The 22,845-nt window shown below is 44.1% G+C and overlaps 1 protein-coding gene across 14 annotated transcripts in view; it reads left to right on the forward strand.

Moving 5' to 3' along the window:
* LOC108154618 (protein sidekick) overlaps positions 1-22,845 on the forward strand; it is an 88,235-nt gene that overhangs the window by 40,881 nt on the left and 24,509 nt on the right. For all 14 annotated transcript variants that reach the window (XM_033397702.1, XM_033397725.1, XM_017284941.2 and 11 more), the window contains exon 3: positions 11,078-11,215. In XM_033397702.1, coding sequence (XP_033253593.1) covers positions 11,078-11,215 — 138 coding nt within the window. The remainder of the gene's footprint in view (positions 1-11,077; positions 11,216-22,845) is intronic.

Here is a 22,845-nt window from a genome sequence, read left to right on the forward strand (position 1 = left end):
GATGAAGCCGAGGCATTGTTTCAATGTCACGTTATCATGCCATGCCATGCCATGCCATGCTCCCGCGCCAGACTCCTCCCCCTCCGCCCTGGCAGAGTGCGTGTTTGAAGTGCCAGACACTCTTAAGTGGCGAACGGGTGGGGCATGCAGGCAGGGGCAGGGGCAGGCAGTGCCAGGCGTTTCACGCTCCTCAGACACGGATGATGCTCCTGTTACAGCTGCTGCTGCTGCTGCCACTGTCAGTGGCACGAAGGAAATGCGCTAATTATGTTGTTCTTGCCGCACTCAGGCGAACTTCCTTCAGTTGCAGCCACGACCTTGATTGCAACCGAAGAAGGCGAAGACCCAGCAAGTGCAGGAGGATGGAGTGGATATGGAAGCAGAAGGAACAATAGGCAAAGTTTTGATGCTATGAAAACGTCAACAGGAAGAGAAGACACAGAAGACAGAACACAGGAACAACAAGTGCAACAAAGCGAAGAAAGAAAGGACCTTTGCCTGATTGTGGCCAAAAAAAAAAAAAAAAACAAACGGTTCCGAAGGTAAACTTTGCAAGAAATCCTATAATGATTTTAACAATGAGAAGTGAAAGATGATGCCAAGAGAGAGGCTCTAAAGGATCACTCGGGGAACAGAAGAAAACTGATCGAGAAGAAGGCCTCCCATCCTCCATACAATCCCAGGAATCAACGGATGTTCCCAAAAGTAGAACTCGTTTAATGGCTTCAAGCAATGCCAAAGGGCGGCCCCCCAAAGTTTTGTGTAACTTGTATTTCATTAGATTTAAATTTGTATCCCACCAAAGCGGATTTTAATTTTATTTCTTCCGTCTGTCTGTCTGTCTTTCTGCCTTTATCTGGTGCTTGTTTTTCGACAAGAAAAAAACCCACAGGCTGGACAATAAAAGGTTCAGAGAGTTGGGTGGGGTGGGGGGGAACATGGAGTGCTTAAAATAAAAAATCATTTATATGTAACATTCATACGAGTCTACTCGTAATTCCAAGAAGCTGCCAGCCCAAATTAAACTACTTAAAGCACATGAAACGAGGGGAAGGGGGCTTTGGGGGGGGCTTTCCTGCTTTATGTTGGTGTGTTCGTTGCCAAGTTCGTGTCCAAGTCGCAACGAGATGGGGCAGGTTGTTCCATGTGTTGCCAGCCAACCAGAAGACAACAGCGACAGCTCTGAGAGAGCTTGTCTGGGAAAGGAAAGAAACTACATAAATAAAGGGAAAGGGACGACAGGAGAACTCTGGAAAAACGGCAGCAAACAGACAATGACAATTGCTGGAAAATCATATTAAAATAAAAGCGCAATAAACAACAGAGAGAGAGAAGCCCAGAGGAGGGGGATACTCCTTGTCCCACCACCTGGCGAGAGTCGGATCAAAGCAGTCATAAATTACCCAAGATTTGGCCAAAAATTTCGGAATTAAAGGAACAAAATGGGGAGACTGCACTTTTTTCTGCATAAAAATAGCAAAAATAAATGATAGGCATCTCCGATCAAGGCTCAAATGTGCTGCAAGGACCCCAAGGATGTCCTGCAACGCTGGTGTGCGATCACTTAAAGGAAATATTTAATTGAGTGTTCGTACAATGATGAATTCCACGACTGCTCCGCAAACAGTTTCGCAACAAATTGCACTGGATTGGAGCCCCCTTGAGAGGAGCCCCCTTTGCGCTGTACCACGGAAAGTACCACGAAATGCAAAGCAATGAATGAATGAACTTCCTTGTTAGAATAATTTAAAAATATGATCTATATACTCGTGCAGATTGCGTCCTTCATGCTCAAATGATTTCCTCCGACGTCCCACGTCCGCCGTCCCCCGTCCGCTGTCGTTCTCTGTCTCGTTGTTGATGTTTTATGTTGATGCCGAACGAGCAGGAGACGGAGCAGGAGCAGGAGCCGGAGACGGAGCCGGAGACGGTGTCGCGCTGTTTTGTTGCTGTTCTGCTTGGCACAAATGCCTTTCCACTTCTGGCTTTTCTTTAGTGGATTTGCCAAGCACGGCTCTTGTTGTGTCTTGTGTTGTGTTCCACATATTTTCCTCTATTTTTCTTTCCTGCTGCTGCTGCTGCTGCAACTCAGGTGCATTGTTGCCCCACCGCCTGTTTATAATGAGCCAGAGAGTGAGAGTCTTGGGTAGCAATGGCAGCAGCAGCAGCAGCAGCAGCAGCTGATAAAGAAGCTTGACAGCAAAAGCAGGAGAATGGCCATGCCAAAGTCTACTAAAAGAAAATTGCATGCCAACCGAGCACAAACACCAATGGAGACAGAGACCAAGACAGAGACCAAGAGCAAGACGGAAAAACAGGTTTTCCTGTGCGAATTTTCATCTAAAGATGAGAAATTGTTGGACGCACAAGAGAGCACTATACCTAAGGACGGCGATGCAGATGGAACTGGTTCACTGAACATAATGTGGCTAAATGCTTTCGGTTCAAGCCCCATGCCCGTGCCCGTACTCCTACCCGTTTATATGTACATACATACGTATCTGCGTATCTGCGAATATTTCACTGCCTGGGAAACTTTACGTTTGTTAATTGTTGCCGGCAACTGATTATCGCTTCTATGCAAATGTGCGCCAGGGGCAGGTCACAGGCGCGGCGCAGTGTGGCAAAAAAAAAAAACTAATCGAAAAAAATGAACAATAATAATGCAGGGGAAAAATGAGGATAGTACAGCCCTGCCATGCTCCGGTTTTCCGATTTGTGAAAACGTAAGAAACTTGCGATTTGCGATAACCGGAGCATGGCTGTACCTACAATATATATCGTGACTGATTTATCGTATTATAGATTTTAATGTGAATGTTAAAGCAGTTAAGTTAGGGGATTACCTGAACCAAGATCGATTCGGAAGAGGTTTGATTGAATCCCTCAATCTTTCGTTCGAAAGACATCCCACTTTAACCAAGACTCAAGGATATTTACACACGATGCCTAGCACAAGGAACCTGTGTCGTAGAGTTTTCTTTTTGGCATGTAATTCCCACAGTAATACTCTTTTGTGGTAAAAAGAAAAGGAGGGAGCTCCCTTTTCTGAGAAAAAAAAGTTCTTGACCAACAGCAGATACATATATGTATATTCGATTGTCGCAGTCCATTATGAATCGAGACAACAAACAAGCAAAACACGCATCGTTCGTTGGCTATTTTTATCCCAGATGCAGTTTCAGTTACAGTTCTCTTTCCCCACAAAACGATGGCCGATGGCCATTTGCCTCGGAGTCTTAGCAAAATACATGCTCGTACTCGTATATTTTTCTACAACTGGCCTCACTATCCTCTTGGCCCTCTCGCCAACCCTCCGATCCTGTCGGACAACGACCACTTTTGTTGGCCATGGCTGTTGTGTCAAATGGCAAACTAAATGCCTTCCAGCGGCATCCATCGGTCCAGCAGAAGCAGCAGAAACAACGGCAACGGCACAACTTGTGTGAAAAAGAACGAAAACATCGTGAAAATCAATAAACTCTGAACTTAAGTTTTTTGAACTTTCTTGTTCGAGTTGTCGGGCCAATTCATTGTCATTCTCGTACAATACATATATGCACGGGTCGGGAATCGGAAGTCGGGAGTCGGGAGTCGATGCACATAAATATATGTTCGGTCCATGTTTCGGGGCATAGCCGCCGGATCGGGCGGATTATTGTCTGATGTAACCGGATGGGGATGGGGATGGTGCTGGTGATCCACCTTCATCTTCAGCCGGCAAGGTGTGCTCATTCGAACGCTAGTGATTCGTAACTCACTTTCACGAGTCGGAAACTGTTATTCGTGAGTGGGATTCTGTTCTTCGAGAGTGAAGTAAAAAAGAGCAAGAACTAGCATAGAAATAAATATATATATCTTATGGGTTATACTGCTTGAGTATCAGGTACAAATGCAGAGCCGCGGCCCTTGCCGCGTTCCCGATCCCGTACAATATATGTGCATATATTTTGAGCTTACTCCATCTCCTACAATACTCGTAAGAGCATTCAATATTCAGTTATAATTTCTTTTCCCATCGGGGTATTGCTTCTGTTAATTCAGTTTCGAGTTGTGTCGAGGAGGAATTTCAGCCTGCCAGCACACATACTCATGGACTCGTGTACTCATGTACGCATGGATTGGGTGTATGTGTGTGTGTGTTTCGCCGCTTGGGTGCCAAGAATTTCGGAAATGTCATTTTAATAGTTTCGCCTTCGCTTGCAACATGCGATTGTTATAGCAGTTGTCCTTGCAGTTGTCTAGTCACAGTTCTCCTGGTAGTCCCAATTTGGCCATTTGTCGCATTCCAACTTTGCATAGATTCAATGCCCCACAGAGACGGGGCATGCGAATTGGAAGTTTATCTTTGGTCTTTGGTCCTTGGTCTTTGGTTCTGGGCTTCATTGATTCTGCTGCCTTTCGCTGACGACACAAAGTCACTTGAGTTTTGAAATGTTTGTAAGTGAATAATGTCTTGCATCCCCTGGAGATGTTCCCATTTTCGGATCTCATCCGCCATTACGTGACTCCACATGGTCGCCATAGATTAAAGCTGAAATCACGGAATGAATTTAAGGAATGAACCATATAGCACCACCAGTGAAAGATGGGATGGGAGAGCGAGGGCCAGCAGAGAGGAAGGACAAGTGATAGGTGCAATTTCTCACGTGACACAAGAGAGAGAGAGAGAGAGAGAGAGGAGGGAGAAATAGAGGGTAGGGCGGGAAAGGAAAACGCGGATTAGGCAACGGACCAGCGACAGCCATGAAATTTATGAGACGTGTCAACGGCGGCTGTTGGTCAGGAAGGGAGTAAACCCAGAGGGCGAGAGGGATAACACAGGGGAAAGGCGAAAGAGAGATAAGGAGAGAACACTGCTGGAAAGAGGAGGGTCAGAGAGGTGTACTGTGGGTAACCTCCGTTTGACAAACGACAAAAACGTCAGCTGGCAACGAAATAAAATGAAATTAAATTAAACGAAACGAAACAGGGAAAGTGGTCCAAAGTGGCCCAAAGTAACCTTTGGTTACTCTCGTGGATTGGATTGGTTCCCCATGATGACCCGATCTTGATCCCATCAGATTTAGCCCTAAAGACTGAGGAGCTATACCGCTATCGAATCGGCTATCGAATTGTTGTTCAGAAATATCCATACGGAGTTTCTCTGCTTCCACTTCGTTTCCATTGTGCCTTTGGCGCAGTCGCAATTGTCTTATCTCTTGATCTGCATTTTATCTACGAGCTTTGCTTCTCTCTCGCAATGCATGCTCTTGCAATTTCTGCATTCTGTTGCGCTCCCTCTCTCTCAGCGATGCCTACTGCTCTTTCGTCTATCGCTCTCTCGCAGCAGTTCGTTCGCTCTCTCGCAGCAGCAACAACCTTCGGGCGCTTGCACTCCTCGGCTCTCAGCAAATGCAAAGCTCTGGAAACAACGAACGGGACACCGACTCGAGTTTGCGGTGTAGCTTCTTGTCTTTATATTGATTTTCTCTATACTTTTTGACTGGCGACGAATATCACACAAAATTATATACTTTTTGTGTTGGATATGCTTCCTGTTTTGCTTGGAACTGAACGAAATGGAATGGCATTCAATGTAAAAGTGGTTGGTGGAAAATCCTCTGGGTTTGCAGTGACACCCGCTTCTTTTCTCCCTCTTCCACTACATATGTACATCCATCCATCTCCCTCTCCTTGCACATACTGTTTCTATCCCTCTCCCTTGCCCGCCAGCACGCTCAAAAGTAATTTAAGGCGTCACATGCGGTTTAAGTGGGATCCGGAGGGGTGTAATTTTGGTTTTTGTGTTTTTTCTGTTTTGTTTTGTATAAATTATTCGCTTCTTGAGTTTGGAAATCTCCCACAAAACCCTAGGGGAAAACCGCACCACACCCGCTGTACTCCGTACCTCATTCGAAGTCTATAATTACCGAAAATCCTCCTCCTGCACCACCGGCATGCCGCCCAAAATGGTGTACTGCGTGGTTCCCCCGCCCGGCCTAAAATACTTTATTTTTTTTTTTTGGGGGGGGTGAGGATTTTTATTATTATTGAAAATTTGTTGCCCATGTATCTTTAATTCTAGTCTCTCGTTCACTTATTCTCATTCTCCCTTTCGTTCTCTCTAGCTCTCTCTCTCTCTCTCTCGCTCTCTCTGTTAGTTGTAGTATTCGTGCAAGTATTTCTATACATATTTGAAGGAAAATTGAATAAGATCATTAACGTGAATGTTCCGCCCATTTATAGGGGCCAGCGACGGATTTAACGAGGCCGAGAGAAAGTACGAACCGAATATGAAAATAGGTTTCAGAAATATTCTAGCTTTAAATTTATGTAATATCTATATAATATTAGAGATCAAATAATTGTTGTCATCAAATGCATGGAAATATCACAATATCACATCAGTCATCGTGCGATGGCTCCTAACGATAGTTGGAATCCGTAAAAACATCTCAAACGATATCTGTCAGGCAGAAGCCAACATTTTCTTCTTCCTTTGCTTAAGCTCCTCCAATATTTTCGTAGATTTTTAACTTCTGGCTCTGAAATATGGGTTAAAGAGTAAACTGGGGAAAAAAGAGGCAGATAGAGAGAGTGAGAGAGGAAGGGAGAGCAATGAGTGGGAGTGGGAGCCGGAGACGAACCATAGCTAAACCAAAGAAATCAAGTTTGAATTGTTTGTGCGGGTTAAAGTTTGATTGATGTGCCGTGCTCGTCGTGCAGACAACATGAAAATTAGTTGAGAGACTCTCTCGAAACTTGAATGCTGAACCCCCCGACAGGGGGAAGGGGAGCATTTGTGTGTGTGTCTGTGTGGCCTGCAGTCGGATTGATTGACAGCCAAACAAACGAGACGGCACTCTGGAAACAAGTTTCGGGGCAACAGAATTCGAGGGATATAACTTGGTCTAGGATAAATCTTAGAATTCGACACCTACCAGATACTTTCAGTTTCTAAATGAGTATCTAAAAGAACTTGGACGCGTCTGAGCTACTCGTTCTTTGATTTTAGTTTTCGGAAGTCCCAAGAGAGAAGCCAACACACTGATAAGAAACAACGCGATAGCTGGCGATACTTTTATTTACATTATCAGCAACAGATTGTCAACCATCGGCAGTCCCGATCTGTGACTGAAAGTTACTGTTGCTCCATCCATGAACTTTCCCTGCCCCTCACTCGAGTCCATCGTTTAACTGGAACATTAGATACATATATGAGGCCTTATCCTGTGGGATCATCGTATCCTTTACTGTCCGGGCCCACCCAAGATTTCTGGGCAACTGCAATGCCTCCTCCTCCTCCTGGAGCATCATCCACTTGAAAAGGGGACGGACGAGCAGAGGAGGCCGATGCTATCACAACTACTCGAAGCACTATCCCATTTCACACTCACAGCATGGGTCCGTAAGTGTGTGTGTGTGTGTGTGCGGTGTGTGTGTGTGTGTGTGTGTGGCTGTTTTATCATTAACTTGAGATGCCTCATGAGGAAGTTACTTGGGAATCTGCCTGCCTGGCGTTTCTTGTCCTGCCTGCCGGAGAATGGATGGAGGGAGAGGCGGCGGCCGAGGGCCTGGGGTTGGGCTGGGGCAAGCATTGGGCAAACAAATTCAGGCAACAAAAGCCCAGCCCAATATACGGAGGACAAGTGTCGTGGGCTGCTGGAGAGGGTTTGAGGAATGAGAAATGAGGCATGCGGCATGCGGCATGCAGCATGCAGCATGAGACTAAGGCTGACACAGTTTCCTGTCTGTCGTCAGTGGCCTGCAGCACTTGAGTGCGTGTTGCAAATTGAGCGCATCACTAAAAACAGCAGCAGCTGCCACAGCCTTGCAAAGGGGCAGTGTTGCAGTTGCGAAGCAATCGAGGCAGCAACAAGGTTGTCAGACCTGTAAGTGTCATAGCATATCAAATGTCCCACACTCCCCCGCCCCATATGGACACTAAGGGAAGGGGAGCCGCTGCCGCTGCCGAAGCTGAAGCCCTGCAATACGCGGTGGCTGCGCATGCGCAGAAACCAACCGCAGAAACCCCAGAGACCAGAGCAAAGCAAATTAAACCAAGAGCAGCAGCAGCAGCAGCAGAATCGCTGACAAGAGCGTGCCAGCAACAGCCCTCCCCTGGATTCCGTGTTGGCAATTTAATGCCTGCTTTGTTTGGCGGGTGGACAGGACACTGGGGGCTAGGGGGCTAGGGGGCTAGGGGGCTGGGCGGCTGGGCGGCTGGGCGACTAGGCGACTAGGAGTGTGAGTGGGTCAACTGCCAGACCAATGGATAGATGGACGGATGGCTAGTTGGTTGGATGAATGAATAGATGAATGGATGGACGGTCATCATGGCAACAACGCCTCCAGTGGCTGCCTGCGGCTGTAGGCGCCATTGGCTTGAACCGAAACCAAACAACGGCTCAAACAACAGGAATATAAACAGCCAACATCGAACAGCCAATATCCAACAGGCAGGACGCACGCCGCCGCCATTCAGGCTTGCACTAATGAATGGGGCGCCGGCGTTCCATACTGCACACTGCACACTGCACACTGCACACTGCGGCAACGAGCAATGAGGTGGCAAACAATCTACTCGTAAAATGAACATTTGATAGCCATTAGATCAACAATCAACGGACAATGGGCTGTCCGGAATCGGCAGGGGATTGTTAGCGAATGTTTAAGGGCTTTAATGCAGGTACAGTTCTGTTTAAACTTTAAAGTCAACTGACAACATTGAAGTACAGTTGTGCCGGAAATTTGACATTCAAACGTCTTTTCAGTACAGTTGCAATTTTAGCCCCTAGAACTGATGATTTCTCTATCCTGTATCTGGATCTGTGTCTATTCTGAATCAATAAACGCTTTTGTCTAGTAAATATCCTGCATTATTTTGCGATTTCTATCACGATTTAAGGTCCAATGAATGCAAATTGTCGCTCCTTTGATAATTGTCAATATTACTCCCCATCTGTAGCTGTGTGTATCTGTGTGCGTGTGCAGACATAAAACGAATATTTTATAAAAATAATTTACTCTGCCACTATATTCACCGCCCTCTCCTGTACCCTTGTGCCAGCCCATTGGAGTCCTTGGTGGCAAAACGTATAAAATATTGTTCTGCAAAACGAATTTATAATCCCCACAAACGGGGGTGCACAAATGTTTGTAATATCAGTGTGGGAGAGGCAGTTGAATTCTGTTTATTTTCCGGTACATACTCTACATGCCACAGGCCTCATGCATCACGAGAACCCGTTTCTTCTACAACAGATCTCTTCGGGAATTTCAGGAATTTAAATAAATAATTATTGATGATTTTTCTGCTAAAGATTGCTCCCTTCCTTCGTTATTTCTTCTTTCCAAAACAACACACATTGCGTGTGCATGACTCCCACTGCATATGGATAGGGTATAGGTTATGTTTGTGTACATCCGGTTCTTGGTAAATGGTGCCCTTTCTGATGGTGCATATTGCCACCACAGGAGCGGTTCGAATTCAGTTTTGGGTTCGATTTGTGTCTGAAAATTAAATAAAAATGCAAATAAAATAAAAACAGGTACACAAATAAAACGGCAAATATATTTACATACATACATGAAATGTGATATTTTTTACACAAATGAAATAATATGCATAGGGGTTTTTGTACCCGATACTCGAGGAGTATAGGGGTATATTAGATTTGTGCTAAAAGTGGATGTATGTAACGCCAAGAAGGAAGGAATAGCCTCCGGCGGAGGAAAGCGGGATGAAACGGCTGGTGTTGGTGTGAAAATAAAAGAGAGACAGAAGTAAATAAAAAATGTTAAGCAAAATGAAAACAGATAAAACCTAATATATTATATAAAAATCTCCAAAATGGTTCTGCCTGAATACCGGGTACAAAAGTAGAGCCGCGGCCTCTGCCGCGCCTCACAACATGCTCGCTCGTATTCTTTCGGCTATGTTTTTCATTAAGGTTTCAATTTATTGTGGCCCTCCCACCATATTGCTGTTGTTCCGCTAACAAAATATACTTTGTCCAAAAAACAGAAACAGAAACCACGGATGGCCCCTTCCAACCGAAAGTTGGACACAAAAAATCAGAAGCAGAAATGAGAAATGGGAAATTTGAAATGCATCTGCGACTGCAACTACCATCGATCTCTGTTGTTCTCTCTATCGTGCACTCGTATGAGAACAGAGTCGGTTTGTCTCCCCACCTCCCGGTGTATAAATCACGCATTTCCATCTGTAAGCCTCTCGGATTTAAGCCAAAAGCCGAACCAAATCTCGTGTCTCTTCCACAATTGGTCTGCAAAGTATATTTAAAGTCATTTCCTTTAAAAATATGTCATTCTATGGCTGGATTGTGGGATCTGTACAGAATAAGACTTCGAAATTTGGATATTTTGTCGCTAATAAGCAGAAGGACTTTTGGTTAGGAGTTCATGAGTTGGCCACCTTTTAAATTAGTTTTAATGAATTATTGTTGGTATATTCGCTACTCGCAGACTATAGGGGATGTGTGTGACGCCCAGAAGGAAGCATTTCCGACTCCATAAGTATATATATTCCTGATCAGCATCAATAGCCGAGTCGATATATAGCTATGTCTGTGTAACCGTCTTGTTTGACGCCTATTTCTCAGAGTTCATAAGATCTGGAGCAAGCAAATTTTGTATCCAGACTGCTGGAATATTACCCTTAATCAAGTTGTATTGAACTTTGCAATTCCGACAAGGTAATAAATGCAGGTAATGCACCCGACATGTATTTTGTTTCGGGCATTTCTCAGAGCAATTTTTGAGAGATCAGTCATTGGTGGTTTCCATAGAGCTCCCATGTCTAACGTGACTATATCGTGGCATCGGGAAGCATCCTTTTGATCTGCCAAAAAAGTTCCCTTTCCATCTTTCATCCATTCCCCGAAATTGTCCCTGCGCCCCTCCTGTAAAGCGGTCGGTAAAGCCATAATAAGAATTACTTAGACCTAAGTTGGGCAAATTCCGTGAATGCCTTGAGCCCAGGCCCCCTCCCCCTCCCCCCTTCATTGACAACTGAAACTTAAAGTGTCCATCACTCTTACCCTTACCTCTCTCTCTCTCTGTTTAATTCCAGATGCCAATCCGCAGCAGCAACAGCAGCTGGTCCAGCAGCAGCAACAACTCCAGGCGCCACGTTTCACCACGCACCCATCGTCATCGGGCTCGATTGTGAGCGAAGGCAGCACCAAGATCCTACAGTGCCATGCTTTGGGTAAGTTTTTCTCTCCCACCTTCTGCAGAGTGGCCCGTTTTCGTTCTAAACATAATACTTGTCCCTCAAAGCGCCCTGACAGCTAAAACGGGGATCCGGATTGGAGTTTGGGTCTTTAACTTCGACTCCGACGCATTTGACTCTGACTCCGGGGCTGGGGCTGGGGCGGGGGCATGGGGTGTAAAATGAAACCATAAACGAAAACACTTTTTCTTTCTTTGGGCACAGCGCCCTTTTGAAAGATAATGAAGTAGAAAAACAATAACTTTTATGAGGTTTCCCCCCAGCTGGGGCGTGTGTCCGAGCCGTGTCCGTGTCTGTGTCCGTGTCCGTTCCCGTACCCGTTCCCATGCGGCCGCTCGTGTAATCCTTTGAGCGCTTAAGGGCGTTGCCATGGCCGAGCTCCGGTCCGCCCGGACCAGGTCTGGCAAGCTCGCACAATGGCCAGGTACACGTAATGTTTCCTCTTGGGCCTCTTGGGCTTCGCCCTCGTTCACGTCCTTGTCCTGCATTTGACAGTTTCGAGTATCGGTTTTATATTTTGTGTATGTCTGTGTGTTTACCTTACAATGGCCCCCGGTGTGTGTGTGTGCCCCCGGTTCCCCGAAAAAATGAAATGTTATGAACTTCATTCTAACCATGTCCTTCGGCTTCTGCTGTTTACTGCCCGCCACCCACTCCCCTTTGCTTCCCACGAAGCCCGGGTGCTAGCAGTATTTTATGGCCGGCGGATTCGCAAAATTAGTCGTGAAATGTGTACTCGGACCGGGGACTTTGGGGCCTGCCGGGCCTCTTGGGCCTGTTGGGCGAGTATCTTATTTAAGATGGCAAATTACAGCTAAACGGCGGCCAAAGGTACTCGCACATTTATTTGAAGGTATTTCCGGGCCAACATTGTTGGCATAGGCAACATCCAACAGACAACAGATTAAAGGCTCGATTTTAATGTCAATAAAGTATCAAACGACTGCATATCCCAGATTTTCTCCGAGAGTAAAAACTGTTAAAAGAAATTTTTTTCACTTACATTTTGATAAAAATATGAAAATATTTTATTTAAAATAAATATATTTCAATTAAATATGTTTTATATTTGGGTTTAATATATTTTATGTTTAAGATAAATAAAGTTAATATTTAAAATAAATATATTTCATATTTAAATTAAATATATTTCAAGTTGAAATGAAGTACGCTTCATATTTAATTTATGTATTAAATATTTCTTAATTAAAATAAAATATCATATTAGATAATAATGGGTAATAATAATTTTTAAAAATCTTTGAATACATTTATGTTTAAATCACAGTGAATTCTTTCCAGTTTCCCGAATATTTATTGTAAATATGGGTGCCATTACTATGCCATTTTTCTCTGAGTGTAAGTGTCCCAAGTCTTAAAAAAGAGTTTAGAAATTTAGTCAAATATATGTCCTTGTCGCAATTGTAATAATTATATTAGCTGGACTGGCTTTATGGACTCCGAATCCTTTTCTTTATCACAAATAAATAACACGCATGAGTACCGGAGGCATCTAAATAGTAATTATCAATTGTCCTGTGTCCATCATATTTCCATAGGGCAGTGGAGTCCCCATCGAGTGAGGGGTGAGCTGTCGGATGTGGAAGTATTTGATTTTACTTTGATGCCACCCGGTGGCTTCTGCGGTGTGTCGTCGCGCGGGCGTTTTGATGCACATTTGAGCAATTCAATCTGCCACACACGGATACCTTCCAGGGCTTTCCGCGTCCTGTGTGTCGTCCTCGTTGTCTACGAGTATGTGGGGGATCTACGGAACGTATCCAAGAGCCATGCACTCTGCATAAGCGGCAGGCCCCGAAAGCCGAAGCTTTAGACACTCTTTTGCTGCAACCCAAGGCTTTTACATTCTATATGCTCTGCCCAAAGAATATGGCCCTTTAAAAGGGTATGCAAAAAATGGCAAACAAGAAAAAAAAAAATGGGAATCTCTTAAGCTGCTCTTTGGGGTACATACATCATGATGATGATGATGATGTAGATGTAGATGTTGTTGGTGTTGTCACATATGCCGCAACAAGCGTTGGCGTTGGCGTTTGCAGTCACTTTGGCGGTTTTAGATGTCAACACACACGAGATACTCGCGCCAAAGCTCGTCCCTGAAGATGGTTGATGGATGGGGGGGAGGGTTGGGTTAGGGACACGGATACGGCTGCGATGGAAAAGGGAAAAGCAGGTGGAAAGCCGCGGCTGTCTATACGAGGAAGTTTTTCTTTTTTTCTTTCTGTTTTTGGTCCGTCGCTGATGCTGGATGTTTTTTCGCCTAGTTTTTCCGATGGATTCTCAAGTGAAAACGAGTTCCCCCCCACTCCCCACTCCCCACTCTGTCTCCTCTGCCGTGTCTCCTTTTGGTCTTTGGCAGCGTTTCTTTCGCGACAATCATGAAAACTACACAAAAATAAGAAAACGGAGCGAGTCAGTGTCGGAAAAGAAGCTATCAGAACTATACCAATACCCTGTCCTGTACGAGGAGATCCATTACTTGAGTACACTTTCATTGAGACCCAAGGAGTCGTAGGTCCGAAGTCCATTCGCACTTGTGGAACGCTTATTCCTCTCCAAGTGAATGCCCACAGATGCGATTTTGTGGTGTAATTTTGAGATATGGATGATATTGGATTCTCCCGGACACCCTAATGAATATTCCAGCTTAACCCCTCCCCAGCCACCCATCAAGTGTAGGGCATGCAAGCGGCACAAAAAGCTAAGCAAAGTGTGTGTGTGTGTGTGTGTGTGTTTTTGTGTGTTGAAGGAATTGTTTTCTGGCCAACAAAATGAAATGCGATGTGGCAGCATTAGAGTGTGCGAGAGAGAGGAGGGGCAGGAGCTGGAGCAGTCGGTTTTTCTTGTGCTTCGTTTTCTGTTGTTGCTTCTCTCAAATGTAGCGCATTCACTTGCAACAAAGACTTTTATATATGGAAACAGCAACAAGAACAAAGCCGCCAAAGCTGTTTTCAGCGGCAAATGCACCCAGAAGCATAGGGGGCGGAAAGAGGCTGTGGGATGGGGCAGCAATAGAGGAAACCTCGACAAAAGAGATGCCCAGTGCACTCAGTGGTGGCCATTGCGGGGGGATCTCCGTACATGAGCCCATAGAATAGGCTCACAGTTCCACGGCGATGCTTCCCATTCAGTTTAACAACAAAAACAGATCATTTTCTATATTCCTTTCAATCCTATTACATATTGGCCCAAAATATTGGCAACATCCATATCTGGTTTGTCAAAAAACAAACCCTGTATCGCTCGGGGTTCATCTTATTCAAAAATAACTGGGCCGTTCGCTTATGGGAAATTTTCACAGCTAATGTTGCAATGTGCCCGAATGTATCCTAGAAGAGAACTTTATGGAAACAACTTTTGCAGAATTGTGGATCTCATACTTTTTTCTATTTTTATACCCGATACTCAAAATGAGTATTGAGGTATATTAGATTTGTGGTAAAAGTGGATGTGTGTAACGTCCAGAAGGAATCGTTTCCGACCCCATAAAGTATATATATTCTTGATCAGCATCAATAGCCGAGTCGATTGAGCCCTGTCTGTCTGTCCGTCCGTCCGTCCGTCCGTCCGTCCGTCTGTCCGTCTGTCCGTCCGTCCGTCCGTCCGTCCGTCCGTCCCCTTCAGCGCCTAGTGCTCAAAGACTATAAGAGCTAGAGCAACGATGTTTTGGATCCAGACTTCTGTGATATGTCACTGCTACAAAAATATTTCAAAACTTCGCCCCGCCCACTTCCGCCCCCACAAAGGACGAAAATCTGTGGCATCCACATTTTTAAAGATACGATAAAACCAAAAACGCAGAATCGGGGAGGATGACCATATCTTCTACAGTGCAAAATCTAAACCAGATCGTATAATGATTATAGCCAGAATCAAGAAAACAATTTCATTCTTTCTCGCTCTGTCTCTCTCTAACACACAGGTTTCATGGTCGGTTTTGTCAATTGCAAAATATGAGTTCAAGGATCTCAGAACCTATAAAAGCCAGAGCAACCAAATTGGGTATCCACACTCCAGTGATATCGGACCTTGACCGTTTCGTGTCCAAATTTCGCCACACCCCCTTCCGCCCCCGCAAAGGACGAAAATCTGGGGCATCCACAAATCTCAGAGACTATTAAGGCTAGAGTAACCAAATTTGGTATCCGCACTTCTGTTAGATCTCACTATAAAACGTATATCTCAGAATTTCGCCCCACCCTTTTCCGCCCCCACAAAAGACGAAAATCTGTTGCATCCACAATATTGCACATTCGAGAAAACTAAAAACGCAGAATCATAGATAATGACCATATCTATCAGATTGCTGAATCTGGATCAGATCGGATAATTTTTGTAGCCAAAAGCAAGAAATCAATTTTCAGTGGCTACGCAGCGCCCGACGTCACGCTCAGACTGATTTTCTGTCTCTCTCGCACGCACTCTTTGTCGTGTCGTTTAATATTAGCGGCGTCTGCCGCAGGAGAGCCATACTGACTTAGTATCGGGTATAACTGTAGAGTTGCGGTGTCCGCAGCAACTCACAACGTTCCACCTCGTTTATTATCGATTAATACCCATTAAAATCAACAAAAATTGATTCTATCGGTTTTTATTTTATCATTTTTTCTCTTTTTATTTTCTATAAAATATATCATTCAGGATAAAAGTACTTACACAGAGACTTTGTGTGCTTATTCAAATACCCAAAAAATCCCAGAAAAGTTGTTCATTCTCGGCTAACGATATATATTTTTTAACTTCTTAAACCTTCTTTTTACCTAAAAAAAGATGATGTAATTTGTAGGTAAAATCGAAAATATTTTTAAGAGAAATCAATGCATTCTGGTATTTAAAAATTGTTCAAATTGAAATATTGCCTCAGATATCTTGAGAACGAGAAATTTCCCAATATAAATCTTAGCAGAAATGATTTATTTATTCACTTCAATTGCATTTGAAATGCCGCTACATATGTATATCGATCTTCGGGTTGGAAATGATTCTTATGACTGTCGAACAGGATATACCTTTGTCCTTTACGAGGTGCGGGGTATAAGAGGAAAAAGTGCTGGGACTGGGGCTGTTGGAGGGAGAGACATAGGATACAGTTGGAGACACAGTCGTCATCGCGTGCGTGGTTACTTACAGCGTTTCTCCCTTGCCTCCAGTCTCCTCGGGCTCCTCCAGTCTCCTTCCACTGCGTCTGCAGCTTCTTATGCCCTCTCCTCTTGCATTCTATCCTTTCCCCCCACTGCATTTTCCTCGTCGTCGCTTGCAAACAGCAACAGAGAGTGGAATAAGTAGAAGATGCTGAAAAGGGAAAGGGAAGCGGGGTGCTGAGGGGCGGAGAGGAAGGAAGAAAAAAGTAAGCTGAAAAATTGCAAACTATTGTTTTTGGTGGTGCCAGGTTTTTGTCGCAGTTTTTTGTACCCTTTCAGAGGGCATCACGAGGTTACAGAATAACATTTCCGATCCATTTTTTTGCGAGCAGCATTCCCCTTTGCAGATATACCCCTGTCCAAGGGTCTCTTCCAACGCTGAACAGATCAAAGTACGTGTATCCTTCGACCAAATGTGCTTCAATTTGTTTCTCAAAATGGAAACGGCACTCGTCTCGTAATCGAATGATTCAAATAAAAGAACAATTAATTTGTAAGGGTATTAGTAGTTTTCTTTATTGCAATTTCTCGCCTCTGCTGTTGGTGGGGCTTTCCTTTCTCTCCTTTGTTCCTTCTGTTCCTGGTGATTGCTGTTATTGTTGCTCTCCTTCTTTCTACTTGCTTTTAAGGCTGCTGCCTTCCTCCTTGCTCCGGCTGGAAATCCCCTTGTTTACGTTTGCCAGCAGCATCTTATCGGAAGGGTTTAGGGGGGCCGTGGGCTGCAGCTGGAGAAAGCCGAGTAGGGAAAGAGCATAAACGATATGCCTATGTGCAACTCGTGTCGTCATCTTCGGCTCAAGTGTGCTGGAAGGCTGTTTCTAAATGGTTTTTGAAGGAAACAAACAGACGAGAAACTTGAAATTCGGAATTTGGCAAACATTACACAAAAAAAAAGGGAAGCAGAAAGATACAATGTTTTCAGGGATTAATCATATACATAATCTTGCAACTTTATGATGGATATACTCGTATGTAATCGCCACTTAAATGGGACCCCCTTAAGTCTGTTTTCTGTCATCCACTGACTTTATTATATCGAACGACCAAAGAGAAGGTTTAGTTCTAATGCTTTAAGAAGGCCTTAATCCAAGGCGGCAATACCAGCAAAGTCATCGGCCTTCAGCCGAATTACCGGCTAAGCGATCCAAGAGATCTCCAGTGAAAATATTGGCAAGGATCGCTCGTCTCTGACAAGGAAAAAGACGAAAAATAACGAATGAATAATAGATCAATTAATTTTAATTTTAAATATACCTGCAGTGGTTTCATCTCATTTTTCCCCATTTTTAGAATATTTTTTGTTGGCTCTAAACAGCCAAAACGGTGGCCACACCCGAACCACTTTCCCTACGTATTAATATTAATAATATTCATTAATATTAGTTTAAAACAGAGGAGGGAGAATGGGAGAAGAATGAAACATATACTCGTACTTGTATGTAAAAAGCTCTACTGTATCCTGGAAATACATTGGCACCTCGAGGGGTATATATTCAGATACATTCAATCTGCATTCATCTAGAAGATGGAAACCAAATTGGAAGCTTGAAAAATGCCACAGAAATACGGGGATCCTTATAACGTATATCCTCAGGTCAGGCCAGTGGATCCTGCTTACGTAGTACTCTAATTGTTCACAGAAGAATAGCATCCAGCAGAACAGGTACCCAAATACCTTAAGCCGCAACGTGTGGCAGCAAAAATAAAATTGCCCTGACCAACCAATTCCGTCCACTCGTGTGGTGGACAGTTGCCAGGCGGAAACGGGGCCCGGCGAGGAGGAGCAAGGGAGACTAACAAAATGTGTAAACAATGGCAAAGGCACAAAAGTTAAATGCATAGCAACTACGACTACGACTACGAGTAAAACGAATAAAACGAATAGCAGAAGGGCAGAGTAGAGCAGAGCAGAAAAAAGAAAACAACGAAAGCGAAAAAAGGCTTTTAGGCACTTTTAAAGTTTACACCACGCTTCGCTTCGAGTGTGCTGCAACGCAACCAGGGAACAGCCGAACACCCGTACAGCCGCGCACCCGGACACCCGTACCCCCGGACACCTGGCTGATGGTTGTTGGTTTTGTTTGTTTGGCTGGTTGTTTTGTTGGCCAGTTGCAAAAGGTGTCAGCGCAGTGCACTGTGCATAATTTAGTAAACATGTGCCACGACTGCCACAACGACAACAACAACAACAACAACAACAACAGAAGGAACAAAAGTAGCAATTTCTCAGAGACATTTACGATAGAAGGATGTACATCTAGAGAAAAAAGCCCTGAGAATCGAATAGTTATGTATACTTACATTTTAATACTTACACCAATATACTAAATATATACCACAACTAAAATACTACCAAAATACTACTAATATTAATACCGTTTTAAAAAATCTTGTAGATACACTTATGTTTGAATCAAACTGATCACTAAGTTGGTATTTAAAAACCGAATTTTTAATCTAAATATGTGTGTTTGTCTATTTCGTATAGTATTTTTCTCTAAGTGTACTTGCTCTTGGGTTCGGGGGTGGGGGAACAGGCCGATATTCAAATTGAAGATTTGTAAGAAAGACCAAAAAAAAGACCAGAAAAATAACATGTTCACGGTTACAAAAACAAGAACTCCAGAAAAGAAAAACAACGAAAATTCCATCAAGCTCCTGAAGGAGGAAGAATTTCCAACACAGCACTGAAATGAAAGGATTAGCTTCTTTTAATCATAATAGCATCGGAATCACAGACTTAATTACAGTAGATCGCATTATTCACAGCAAAAACTCCCCCTCTCTCTCTCTATCTCTATCTCTATGTTCCCTCGATTCCTTTCGAATACGAAACACTCTCCAAGGGGCCGCCGGGGAACCCGGATGACCAGATTATGTCAGACTTTCGCTTCAGACTTGGTGAGCCATGAGCTCTATACTAGGTCAAAGTCCTCAGACCTCGCTTCCGTCCTCTCGTTTCGCTGAAAGAAAATGCCCGTGGAAGTTCAAATGACTGTAAATATAACGTATACGCACTGTGTGTGTGTGCCTTGGTGAATGGGCGGGAGGTTGCTGGGGGGATTTTGCGGAGACAGAGACGGAGACGGCGCATAGACTGACGGATTGGCAAAGGGACTTGTGGGCACCCCCCCCGCCCACGGTACATGTACTCGACAAACACTGATAGACCCGAGAGTTATGAATGGCGTCCCGTACCGTCCGTAGGGTAAAGAGGTTGAGAGCCAGGTCTGGGTCGGTTCCTGTTCCTGTTCCTTTTTTCTGTTTCTGCTCTCGTTTTCCCTTCTGTCTCGACCGTCTTTGCTCTGTTCTGCGTCTGCCTCTGCTCTGTGTAAATGCAATTGATTTCGCAGAGCGGTTAGATGCAGTCGATGGCTATGTGGCTCTAGCCACAACTCAAACAATTTCCTCTATGCGTGCCACCAAAAGGGCCACATCCCACATCTAAACTCAGAGCCAGAGCGAGATCCAAAATGCAATTTGTAGCATTGCCTTGGCTGTTTATTGAATTTATTTATATGCAGGCGGGGCTTGCGCTTGCTTCACTGACTGATTGATTGATTGACTAACCGATTGACTGTCTCACTGGCTGACTGGCTGGCTGGCTGGCTGCATGGCTGCATGGCTTCATGGCTGATTGAGTGAGTGGCATTTGGCTGCTGACAAAAACCACAGCCCACAAAACAAGGACTTGTTGCGAGATGAACAATTTCATAGCATACTTCACAGGGGGTTTTGGGCGGCAAAAGGGGGACGCGCAACGAATTTCAATCCTGTGGATGGCTGGAAAGTGGATAAAATCTTCAGAATGATTGAATTGAGCCACTTGATAACATTCCTCGGCTACATTGATAAGCGAATCAACAAAATTTGCTTAAACTTTTAGGGCCCGCAGACCCAGAGGCGGGGGCGGCAGCGCGTCAGATGTCTGGCGGCGGCGGGACGGGGAAAGGTAGGGGAAACCAGCAGGAATAGGAAATGGAATCTTTAGTTCGGAATTCTGTTCTTTGTCAATTCCATTTTGGGTTTCATTTTGCTTAAAGAAAAGAGGGCGCTCCCCTCCCCCACCCCCCTCCTGACACACTATCTGATTGACTTTGGCCGCTTCCCAAGAGAATGTAAATTTCTTCTCTGTGCTTCCTCTTTCCTTGAAGGGACGGTGGGTGTTTCTTTCTCGCCTTCGCCTTCGTTTTTGTTCGCTTTTCTTCTCTTCTCTTTTCTTTGGGTTTTTCCTCTCCTTTTGCTGCTTCTTTGGAGTGACAGTGACTTTGTATGGCTTCGGCTTAAAGGATTTTTGTCAGTTTAGTTATTAAAAACTCATTACACATACACAAACACACATGTGTTTGCATACATACCCGTACATGTGTGTGTGTGGGTGTGTGTGTGTGTGTGGTGCCATTGAGTCCGTCAGGGACCTGCTGCCTCTTCTCTGTCTGCCCTTTGCCTTCATACCCAGTAATCGTGACTCCCAGGGGGTATATTGTATTCGATTTTTGAGACACATGTGACTGGCAGAAGAACACAATCCCCACACAAAAAACACCCATATTTAAATTAAGTATTCGACTTTTAAATGAAAACATAGCTAAAATGGAAATATAAACGGATTAATGCTGCCCATATTTAATTAAATTACAAAATACTTTCAAATAAATATGTAAGAACACATTTGTAGGAAATATATTTAATATAATTATGAAATATTCGTATTTAAATAATTGAAAAATATATTTGTAAATCGAGTATTTTCATTTGAATGTCAAAATGTAAGTGAAAACAATCTCTTTTTACAATTTCCACCCTCGGAGAAAACTAATTGTTATGCATTTTGAATACGTATTTCAGGGCATTTTCTCTCCGAGTATATAGTATATGATGTATCTAATTGATCGATTTCGTAATTAGTAGACATTTTTATAGTGATCATCCTTAGATATTCATGAGGGGGTGAACTATACTTTATTTTATTTTATTTATTCATACAATCTATAGTAAAATGTACACAAATACATCTATAGATCGGCTTTCAAAGTAATTGATCCGAAAACTTAAAGATATGTTGATGAAATTCGATTGTGTTCTGGCATACACCTACTCTATACGGAACTGCGAAAATAGGTAGCAGTCAGTCCTCTATTGTAGAGAACTAATTACAGGGTATTCCCCTAATAGAAGGGATATACTGGTAGGCATATATGTACCTCTTTCTCTCTCTCTCCCTCTGTCTCTCTGTCCCTTTTCGTCTCTGCTTATTGGACTATCGCTTCGATTTAGCGCTGTCACATTTCGCTGGAGAATGTTTGTTTCCCTGCTTCTCCTCTCCCCTCCACTCTTCCTAGTCTCTTACTCTTTGGCTGCTGCTGTTGACTAACGGCACTCTCATGTGTATATGTGTATGTATGCACATACATACATATATGTCTCTGGCTGTGTCTGTATTTGCCTTACAATTCCCCAAATTGTAATTTTATAGCAGCGTCATTGCCCAAAATGCTCAAATAGACTTTTGGTCCGCTTTTTTTCTTTCGAGGAAACTTTTTTTTCTTCTGTTGTGCAGCTTCCTTTTGCTCTTGGCTCGTCTTTTTTTATCCTTGGGGCTTTTTCCTTTTTCTTTGCTGCTGCTGCTGTTACTGGGCCAACACTTGGGAAACTTTTGGCTGCTTCTCCGTGTCCGTCTCCGGGTCCGTCTGCCCTTCTACCCTTCTGGCTGGCTCTTCTTCCCTTCGTGAAGTTGATTCCAGTTTGCTTCCATTTGATTCTTATTCTCGGCCTGTAGTTTCTAGTTTCGCCTCCTAACTCGGGCTCAATTCGATTTTGTCTGCAAACTGAATGAAGAGAATTGCATTGCCATTGGCCACGTTTGGGCCATCATGATGTTGGGGGAGAGATACCCTGTAAGTGGTAAGGAGTCAATCTGAGAGGTGTTTGGTGTTTGGTGTCGAGGGGTATCCAAATAGTAGGGTAATATCTACATCCTCACGATTCTAGCTGACGAATCGATCATCGATTGAACGAATTATGGATATCCCATGACTGTGAGGTGTTTGAAAAGGGATATATTACATGCCAGAGACGCTCTGGCCCAGAGCTCACTTCGGACCAATTTCTGAGCCTGATTAAAGCCTTGCTGACGCGTCGAAAGCACAGCCATGAGTCAGGGTTCCCCCTGGCTTGATGATCCAATCTGTCTGCTCCCGTTTTGACCTCGCTTTGACCCCCCCGCTGCAGCGTCCTGTTGCATCGTGGCCGTCCCGACCGTCCAGGCCGTCCGGCGGCCAGGCCAGTTAGGTGAATCTCATATTTTATTCAGGGTTTCATTTAGTTCGGTCAGAGCCCACTCACATGTAATTTTTGTTTAGCCATTCCAATTGCAATTCCATTTCGCAAAGGGAGATGGGCTGACGGTCTGACGGACTGATGGGGTGACAAGCTGACGGGCTG

This window comes from Drosophila miranda, chromosome XL (genome assembly GCF_003369915.1).
Source record: "Drosophila miranda strain MSH22 chromosome XL, D.miranda_PacBio2.1, whole genome shotgun sequence".
Taxonomy (NCBI): domain Eukaryota; kingdom Metazoa; phylum Arthropoda; class Insecta; order Diptera; family Drosophilidae; genus Drosophila; species Drosophila miranda.